General features: G+C 54.4%; 3 protein-coding genes across 3 annotated transcripts; 2 read left to right on the plus strand and 1 right to left on the minus strand.

The window, feature by feature from the left end:
* Nucleotides 1-200: 200 nt before the first annotated feature.
* Nucleotides 201-2,746, minus strand: POSPLADRAFT_1048406 (hypothetical protein; the record flags this gene model as incomplete). The annotated part of the gene is made up of 5 exons (XM_024479503.1): nt 201-316; nt 385-1,429; nt 1,462-2,421; nt 2,503-2,612; nt 2,635-2,746. 5 exons carry the CDS (start codon nt 2,744-2,746, stop codon nt 201-203), a joined length of 2,343 nt encoding a protein of 780 aa, XP_024336749.1.
* Nucleotides 2,747-4,299: 1,553 nt separating this feature from the next.
* POSPLADRAFT_1048407 (hypothetical protein) lies at nt 4,300-5,723 on the plus strand (the record flags this gene model as incomplete). Its single annotated transcript, XM_024479504.1, has 5 exons — nt 4,300-4,330; nt 4,440-4,477; nt 4,526-4,777; nt 4,828-5,520; nt 5,586-5,723. 5 exons carry the CDS (start codon nt 4,300-4,302, stop codon nt 5,721-5,723), a joined length of 1,152 nt encoding a protein of 383 aa, XP_024336750.1.
* Nucleotides 5,724-6,966: 1,243 nt separating this feature from the next.
* On the plus strand, nt 6,967-9,849 carry POSPLADRAFT_1048408 (hypothetical protein; the record flags this gene model as incomplete). The annotated part of the gene is made up of 14 exons (XM_024479505.1): nt 6,967-7,099; nt 7,144-7,184; nt 7,435-7,529; nt 7,581-7,618; nt 7,674-7,705; nt 7,764-7,856; nt 7,906-8,019; nt 8,070-8,140; nt 8,211-8,403; nt 8,434-8,562; nt 8,689-8,879; nt 9,088-9,196; nt 9,320-9,481; nt 9,538-9,849. 14 exons carry the CDS (start codon nt 6,967-6,969, stop codon nt 9,847-9,849), a joined length of 1,713 nt encoding a protein of 570 aa, XP_024336751.1.
* Nucleotides 9,850-9,980: the final 131 nt, after the last annotated feature.

Consider the following 9,980-nt stretch of genomic DNA (forward strand, 5'->3'; position numbering starts at 1 on the left):
CAAGTGCGTGTACGACGATGCATGAGTGATATTGTGATGATAGAGCAGTTGATTATAGGTAGTAAACGACGCCGGCGAGTACGGCACCAGCGAGCCCGCCCAGAACGCCGGTCGCACCAACCTGGTGCCTACGTACAGTGTCAGTCTTCTCGAGCCTCTCCTGCAATTGTCGAACTCTGGTGTCACACGCACGCTGCATATCACACCTCTCTTGTCTTGCCGCCGCGAGCTGCTCGTGGTGGGAAGTCTGGAGCTGCGCGATGGCCTCGTCTTTGGTTCTCTCGATCGAAGACGCGCGTTGATACAAGTCGCCGTACTGTGTCCGCAGTGTTTGAATTTGCTGGTGACTCGTACTCAGAGCTGCCTGGGCGTTTGCAAGCTCACCTCGCATGGTTTCCAACTCAGCGTTCCTCGTCTCGATCTGCTGCGCTGAGGACGCGGCATGTTCCTGCAGCGTGCCCCGGTGGTTCCTTTCGAGCTCCTCGAGAGCGGCCTGATGGGCGGCCTTGAGCTTGGCAATCTCTTCTGTGCGACTTCTGGCAGACTCTTCGGCCTCCTGGGCGTGTCTCCGCGCGAGCTTCTCCTTAGTCGCGTTGAAAGTCTTGGAGAGCGCGACACGGGTCTCTTGCGCCTCCGCTAGCTCCTTCTTGAGTCGCGCAATCTCAGCATTCTTGGTCCTTTCAATTGACGCAATGCGTGCGCGGACATCCTCGAGTTGCGATTTGACAGACTTGAGATCGGACGCGGTAACGACGAGAGCTTTGTCCTTAATTTCCAGCGCAAGATGTTGATCCGTGGTCTGCCTTTCCATTGTCGTGAGCTGCTCCTGCGCGATTTCCAGCTCGACTTGCAGCTCCTGAGCTCGCGTGCCCTCAGCATCTCTGCGCGATTGCAAGTGGGCAATTTCCGTCTCCATGGCCGAAACTTCGTTCCTGTATGCCTCGCGCAAGCCCTCGAGCTCCTTCTCCTGCCTCCGCACGGACCCCTCCAGTTCCTTCGCGTGTTGATCTGTCGCCAGGAACGTCTCCTTGAGGGCTGCGTGCGCGTCCCGCGCATGAGCGAGCTCGACAGAGAGCGACTCGACAATCTCGTCTTTCATGTTCTCGACGTCCTGGGCGCGCTGGCGGGCTTGCTCTGCCTGAGCCCTCAGAGCGTCCAGCTCGTGTGAGGCAGACGCGAACGCGGCCTGGCACTTGGCTAGCTCCGCGTCGGCCTCCCTCAACGTAGCACTCTGCTCGGCCGTCCGTCTGTCCAGCGCGTCGATGTGTTTCAGCGCCGAACCAAGCTTCGCCTGCAGCTCCTCGATGGTGGCTGCGTCCCGATCGCGTTCCAGCTGCATCTCCGACTGTATCGTCATCAAGGACTCGACTTCTTCGCGATGCGCAATTTTGACCGCCCCCAGCTCCATGCGATATTCCTTCTCTTGGGCCTATTCATTTACATGTCAGCGTCTGACAAGACCAGAAGTAAACCATGACTTGCCTCAAGCTCGCCAGTGATCCGTTCTGCCTCAGCCTCCAACTCAGCATGCCTTTTTTCATGCAATTTCTCGACTGCTTCAAGCTTGCGGAGGTGTTCCTGGACGGACGCCTGGGCCTCCTCCTTTAGCAGCGCATGGCTGCCGCTCACGCTGGCCAACTCAGTCGACATCTCCTCCAACCTGACCGCCTGATGGGCAGACTCTACGCGTGCGGCGTCGAGTTCCTGGGAGAGCGCACGGACACTCTCATTGGCTTTATGCGTCTCGGCTTCCGTCGCCCGGAAATCCTCAGCAACTCTCTGTGTCGCGGATGTAGCGCTCGATAAGTCGTTCTCGAGGTTGTGGACGCGCGCGAGCATTTCGTCGTGCTGATGTAAGAGGCTGTCGCGCTCTTTCGCCACAGCCCGCACCTCAGCTTCGAGGTCGGAGGCTCGAGCAGTTTGTGTATCGGCGTCGGCTTGTAGCATCATGACCTCGTTTGTGAGGGCAGCCGTACGAGCAATGGCTTCATGGAGCTGCGATGATGTCTGGTCGATGGTGGCGCGAGCACGGGAGTACTCCGACTGGAGACTGTGATGCTCGGCGCGAAGTGACTCCAGGTCTTCGACGACTTTCAGCCGAGCAACGCGCTCATCGCTCAGAGAGCTCTTGCTTTCATCTAGCTGTGAGAGCGGATCTGTCAGTCGCTCGCGAACGGCGTACGAAAGTGTATGGTGTATCACCTCTTGCGTGAGCATATCTATCCGTAATCGGTCTTCAGAGCGCTCCAACTGCAGCTGCCTCAAAGTGCCCTGCGCGCCCGACAGTTCTTGTTCGAGACGTGTTCTGGCTTGTTCTACAGACTGCAACGCTGATTGCTTCTCCTCAGCGCTGGCATTTGCGCCATCAAGCGAGGCCGTGAGGGTTGCCACGCGTTCCTCCAATCCCTTGACGGTCTCAGTCTGAGACGCGATGGTCGAAGTTGCTTCATCGAGCTGATAGACTTAAGCCTTAAGTCGTCACCAAAACCTAGGGCTCCGCACCTTGGCTTGTAGCTCTTCAATTAATTTAGAATCGTCTTTTATCTCTGGTAGCGAGGGTGCAGATAATATGGAGTTCGCATCGTCTATGGCGGGGTCAGGCAGGTTGTTCACTTGAAGGCAAATTCAGCGTACCTATAGGAACCTTCAGCGACGCCTTGCTTGCCCGTCTGAATAGGCCGCCGAGGTAGCCCTGCCGGGCTCCCAATGGTGATGGACCCGCTGCTTGCTTAGGTTTAGGAGGCATTGACTAAAACTATGTAGAGTACGACAGTGAAAGCTGCGAGTCAAAGATGTAGAGATGTGAGAGTGAATGCGCCAGGTCGTCGCAAACGGTGCAAGTATAGGGTGGGGGCGTGTGCGGCGCAGCCTCCACGAGCGGAGGGCATGTTCTATGTCGAATGCCTGCCGGCTCGACATGTTTCTGGAGCTCAGCCAGGCATTGGCGTGTATGACGGCCTCCGGCCCATTGGCGTTCTCGGTAGATTTTAGAGTTCATATCATGAAGAGGCGTATAGACCCACAAGTGACTGAGAGAAGATATCTCCAGACCGACGTTCCTAGCGACGAGCTGTGTTTTCGGTGATTGATCCGGTGTACAGCAGTCGGACACTGTCAGCTCGCTCCTGCCAGTGGTCGATATCGACTCTTCCAAATCTTATTCATGTGCTGAAGAAAGCATGCATAGGGCATGGAGTTAATGTCACAGGAGCATGCGTGGTACGGTCGGTACATATCAAGACATCCTGCAGACATGAGGCACAGAAGTATCGAGCAGAGCAAGACCTTCGCCAGAATCAAAATGATCAGTAGTTCGTGCCTGGCTGTGCATCGCGGTCATACAGCAGGACCAGACGACGCTATATGCGTGGACAGACTCTAGACGTACTTACCTGGTGCGATCGGCATGTCCAACCTGACGGAAGTGCTCCCAGTGGCAGGACGACGCCGCGAACGTGTCGCCGCCGGGTGATCCCAGTATTTTGCGGAAGCGAGCTGCCGCTCAAGAGATCCTTACAAGTTGGTGTCCTATGACTGCGAACTCCAGAACTGATAGCGAACCTTCAGATTAGAGCTTGGACTCGTACTCGAAGTTGAAACCATTAATAAGCGCTAAAGTAGACAATCCAGGTCTGCCGTAAGCGCCGGAATGAGCCAGCTTACCGTTCAAGGCAACTCCTTCGTCACTTCGCACTTACTCGCCTCACCGTACAGATTCCGGGATATCACCACAGATTAAACATCGTACGCGTTGTGTGCGAGCTCTTCTCGATAAATATACGTACCGCATCTAATTGCGGACGATTCTTTTCGGTGATCTGCGTGTTCATCGAGTCGCTGACCACTGTATGTACCACAGCCAGCGGGGAAGAGCGAACAGGTAGTCATGTCACGTTTGATGACAAGACCGATGGGTATGCGGCATGGTCTTCATCTCGGCTGGTTCACTTCTCCGCCCCAGACGGGGTCAGATGGGGCCCCTACCGCTGAGAATTTACTCATGAACTGGGATTGATGACATGAGGCAACCTCATTGTATCGTGCAGTTGCCGAGATTGCTCTCACTATCAATGCTGTACATGACCTGCTGCGATATGCAGCCCACCCTCGATTTCGCAGGACACATGGCGGCACTGCACGAGATTGAGTTCAGGCAGTATGACTTACATGCTGGATGCGGCCCGCTAAGGGTACAAATGCCGCTTCGCGAAGGTAATCTCGTGTATACACACCACATCCTCCTCCTCGGCTCAAAGACATTCTCGCGTAGTCCGCTCACCAGCTCATATCACCGGCTAGATGTCGTTTGTCAAGAAGCGCACAAGCATTGGTGCGTCCCTGACCAAGAAACCAAGCAGCAGCTCCTTCTCGAGCTTCGGTGAGCATCGTGTACGTCCCCCTTGTTATGATATGATATTGAAATACCAGGACATCCGTAGATTCTGACCCGCTGAATCCAAGTTTCGTCAAGAGCGAGGTCAGTTCCCATACTGGAGGCCGAGATGATGTACTCACTTGAACGAAGCTTGATGAAGCACGCAAATCTCTTCGTGCTAAGACCGTCGCGGTTTCTGACCTTGAAAGCGAGCGCGATCGCTTGTCTTCCGAGTTGAACGAGGCACAGACTGAGGTCCGCGATGCGAAGACTGCTCTGGAAACCGCGACGAGAGAGCGCGAAGGGACTCAGAATGAGCTTGAGGACGCGAAGCGCCGTCTGGAGGAACTGCAATCGTACAGAGACAGTAAGGAGCTGGCGTTCCAGGAAGTCTGCCGTGAGGTACGCCGCTGTGACCGATGGTGCCTGGCTCATCCTAACAGTTTCTGCAGCTCGAGTATATGAAAGACGCATTCGCTGCTCAGGACGCGGTCATTGCCATCCTGCAGTCGCAGGTCCAGAGCACTACAAGCCTTCGAGCGGAGTATGAGGAGTCACTAGTGGAGGTCGCCGCAGAGCGCGACGCTATGAAGGCTGCGTACGACACAGCCAGCTCTATCAGTGGCTTGAGCTCTCAACAGCTACGAGAAGCCGTCTCCCGCATATCCGCTCTGGAAGAGATACTGTCATCGGTACGACAGGAGCACGACGCTAGTTTGGCCGCGAGTGCGGATGAGACGGAAATCACGAAGGCAGCGAATGTCGATGCGGAGATGCGGCTCGCAGAGAAGTCATCGCAGGTCGACGATCTTCTCGCACGCATGCAAGACTTCTCGGGAAAGCTCGCAGCCCTCCGCGCCGAGAACGCGGAGAAGATCTCCCGCATATCGCAACTCGAGAACGAAGTCTCTGACACACGGGAGGAGCGAGCGCGAATCGAAGAGATCGCCACCAGTACCCGCGTATGCGTCAAGCTCCTAGAGGAGCTGCTGTCGGCGACAAGTCGGATCGAGAGTGATGGTCTTGCGCCGCAGAAACGAGTAACAGACAAAGCGCAGCCGCAAGTAACACCACCTACCATCTCCAAAGCGCCCGACATTAGCAACAGGAGTGTAAGGACGAAACTGACCGCCCTGCTGACGTCGGTGAGTACATGTCGTTCACAAACATTTTGAACCATCACGTTGACCGCACGCATGCTCTATTGTAGATGGAGGCAATGGACTGTTTTACGCTGGCGTTAGTGGTGTTGCTGTGCGTGACGCTGGGCCCTTTCTTATATATGCTTCATGTGGAGGCAAGGGAGCGTGGACGTTGGCGCCGCGCGAATACTCTCTACCTATGTTGATGTGTTCGCATTGTGCAAGATTACATATGTAACTCATTGTCCGTTGTGATTGCAGTATGTTCTCTTACCACAGATCTACTACGTGCTGGCGAGACATCGAATCACATCGGGGCATACATGCATTACGTCTTCCGGGATTAGGCAGGTGTTTGAAAGGCACGAGTGTGACAAGGGGAAGCCACAAAGTACATTGTCCAACGCTTCTTGCCCTTGCTCAGTAGAGAGCAGTGCATTCGGGGGTTGTGGGAATGCATTGGGTCAATGCGTCGACGGACGATCACGATCCCATCAAAGCCATTGGCATTTGACCACTACGCTTTGATGCGGCTTCGCGTACAGCGCGATCCACATTTCTTTGTCGCCACAACCCGCGATCCACATCTCTTTGTTGTCACCTCGTTTCCCGGCTCATAGTTCCTCGCTTAGCTCTCGTTTTGTATATATACTCGCCGCGAGCGTGCGGGAGACTTCAGCCGTCTCACGCATCGCTTGCAGCGTTGCTCACAGTACGGTCTCACATTTTCTTTCCCTCCCACCTCCCTTACACATGGACAGTCTCCACCTTCGATTCCGTCTCCTTCTTTCTTACGAGTTTCTGTGTCTTGTAGTAGCCTAGTGTTGCCTTGAGGCTGTCCCCGCAAGGGGCGGGCCTGAGCGCGAATAGAGCACACCCGCGCCCCTCCAAACTCATGTTCATGTCCCACGCCTCCTCGTGTCACCCCTGCTCATCACACCCTCGTCGCGATTAGGCATTGAGAGTAAGTCTCAATACATGTCAGTCCTTTCTTGATCCCTGCCTGATCCGGTGATGTCAATGCACATTTGACAGCCGCCCGATCCAGATCGCGCGACAGCTGTGTATAAGTATATGTAACTTGGTGGCCTGGCCTGTTCTAACAGCGTCGAGCGTAAACTTCGACTCAGCCCCTCGCTATGCCGCTCGGCAGCAGAGTGGGCGCTGAACCGTCCTGTTGATTTGGAATGTCTATTGTCACTACTCAGCATCATGTTTATAGTCCTTGCATGTCTACAATTCCACGATTGGCAGGAACAATCCCAATCCGAGCAGTGGTCAGCGCTGCATGCAAGTCTGGGCCGCTGCTGGACGCAGCTCTATTACTTCCTACGTTCATGTGAGTGCAGTCCATCTGCTTCCTGGTAACCGGGATCACACCGCTCATGGTAAATAGTCCAGGACGCGGCATCACAGCACAGGCAATAATCCCCGTCCTGATATACGACAATGCTGCCGCTACCACTGCTCGCCCTCGTGGCGTCATCCGTCGTACCGATCGTGAATGGCCAAATATCCAGCAGCTGGCCACAGGCGTACCCTGGCATGCCGGATGTAGAATATGGACCAGCTTGGCAGAACTGTGAGTTCAAGTAGTAGTATTTCAATGGCAGTGTGCTAAAGTAGTCAACGTTACACATTTCGAAGTGACAGAGCCACTACCCAACGTCACCTGGGACCTCGGACGCAGCTTTGCGGGAAACATTCCTGTAAATCGGCAAGGCCATCCGAATGACACCCTGTTCTTTTGGGCCTTCGAGAGAGAAAATGGCTCGCTGACCGCCACAGCTGGAGAAAGCGACGAGCCTTGGGGAATATGGCTGAATGGAGGGTATATCTGCCAACTCATTCTCAACACAGTGAACTGACTTGCGCGCTAGTCCGGGAGCGTCAAGTATTGCTGGCCTATTGTACGAGAACGGGCCCATACACCTCAATCCAGATTTCTCCGCATACGAAAACAACTACAGCTTCAGCAACCTAGCTGACTGTTTTTGGATAGACCAGCCTGTGTACGCTACGCTCGGTGCTTATACCTCATGAGGCTCACAAGTTCATTTTAGAGGAACTGGTTGGTCCACAGCCGATGAGACAGGGTTTGGTAAGATGCATCATTTGTATGCATGTTTATCAGTCTGATGGGCAATGCATGCAAGTCTACGATGAGGATCAAGTGGGGACCGACTTTGTAAGTGCACATCGAGAAGCGTAGGTGTCCGGAATTGACAGAGTCGTTGCAACCTCAGATGGGCTTCTTGGAAAATCTGGTCAAGGTGTTTCCCAGTCTCGCAACACGACCTCTCTATTTGACCGGCGAGAGCTATGCTGGTACATACATAGTGGGTTATCTTGTAGTTTGCGGAGACGTAAGCTGACAATCTTGTGTAGCCTTACATCACGAAGGCATATTTCGGCCTTTCTAACCCTCCAGTGAATCTAGCGAAGATCGTGATCGGCAATGGTACTGTTGGCTCAGATGCTGTTGTCCGGCACCTTCCAACCGTATGTCCAATCACCAGGTTGCCAACAACTGCTCGTTATTGCCCCTGCAGACAACTGTTATACAGACATACCCCCAGCTTATTGGTTACGACCCGGAAGTCTTTCAGTGGTTCGTGGAACAGTATGTCCTTCGCGCTCTCTGACTGTCTCCACCGGACTCATATTCATATGTATCCTCCTATCCTATACAGAACACACCTCTGCGGCTACGACCTCAATTTGACGTACCCACAGGATGGCCACTTGCCAGACCTCCAACTCGTATACCCCACCGCGCCTGGCCGCGCATCGCAGGTGTACTTCGCGAGTAAGCAGAAAAGCAAAGCGATGGTGTCCAAGCGCGAACTCCTGCAGGAGGGTCGGCGGCACTATGGTGATGAAAGCGTGCACGCGCGAGGCCGTGCGAACCTGTAGCGCCGGGAGATCATGAAGCGGGACTTGGCGGGGCGCGCGAACGGCACGATCGACCCGTGGTATGGGTGCTTTTTATACGACGCGATGATCGAGTATGCGTTGAACTTCACGTATCCGTGGAGTGAGTCAGTCGTTCCGTTTGGCGCATCATGTACTAATTTCCAGTGGTGTAGGTGTCAGCGGAAGCTTCGCTGGGATCGATGTGGGCTTTGTTCGGCTTGCATGCGGGTGATGTGTTACTCATCGGTGCTGCAGGTGTATGATCTCCCGGATGCGCTCGATCCGAAGATTCCGCTGGATGGCAATTACTTTTTTAACGGTGTGTTCCTTGCTGGGGCCCTGTTACTACCCAAGGAGCCTGACAGAGTGTTCATAGATGCCCAGACTGTCGCAGCGCTGCATGCGCCTACGAGCAAACAATGGACTGACGAGATGGACTACTATCTGTTCCTCGGTATGGAGCACATCCTGTCTTTCTGTTCCATAAAACCTAATTGTGCATCCCCAGGCGGTGCGGATAATGACTACAATGATCCGAGTGAGTACCCACCACGTGCTGTGTTGACATAAGTAAGGCCCTGACCGTCTCTCACAGGTGTCGAGTAAGTTGAGTTTCCTCGGGAGCTCCATAGGCATCTATCGAGCAACTGTCAGGCCCATGACATTCTTCACTGAGCTTGCAACAAACGCATCCGCGCGGGTCTTTCTATCGTCCTATATTCAGGAAACGATGACTCGCTCATCACTCACCGCGGCACAGAAGGTTCGTAAGACTGATTCGTCTGCTACACCTCACCTGACTTAGTGTGTGCGCCGTTAGTTGTCATCCAGGTTAGTGATGGTGTGCGGTACATGATGTCAATGCTCAGCTCTCATCACACTGTAGAATACCACATTCGGTGGTATCCAGGGCTTTACGAGGAAGCCGGCGACACCCTGGTATGCTGATGATGGCAGCTTTGCGGGGATTGTTCACCAGGAGCGCAACTGGACATACATTCTCTTCAAAGGCGCGGGACACCTCGTCCCCCAACAACAGCCTGCTAACGTCAGTGTCGTTTGCCACACACCTACATCCAACTTGGCTCACTCTTCTCCTCACAGGCATACACCTTCCTTCGGGAGTTCGTCCTGGGCAGCAACACCACCGGTCTCGTGAGCGGTTCCAAAGGTCAAGTCTCCGTAGTCGGAGGCGAAGTCTCTTCGCTTGCGCAGGATGTGCTGCCAGGGCAATCCGGGATCTACGTCGGGTCTGGCGCAACGCAGTCGACGTATACGTTCCCGTCAGCGACTATTGCGGCGTGGGAGAGCTATATTACGACAGCGACGGCGAGCCCGACGAGGTTGGCGGCGCAGGTGCGGTCGACGTCAGGCGCGAAGCCAACTGCACGACCACCCTTCCACTTCCACTTCTGAGAAGATCTTTGTCAGGAGTTCATGATCTTTGGAGCTATAGTTGGTATTATCTGGTCGGGAAGTAGTTATACAGTGATTCCTTGCGATACTGCATGGCAAGCACTTGGGAACTTGGCAAGTCTGTACCCATA

Source organism: Postia placenta, assembly GCF_002117355.1.
Source record: "Postia placenta MAD-698-R-SB12 unplaced genomic scaffold POSPLAscaffold_11, whole genome shotgun sequence".
Classification (NCBI taxonomy): Eukaryota; Fungi; Basidiomycota; class Agaricomycetes; order Polyporales; family Adustoporiaceae; genus Rhodonia; species Rhodonia placenta.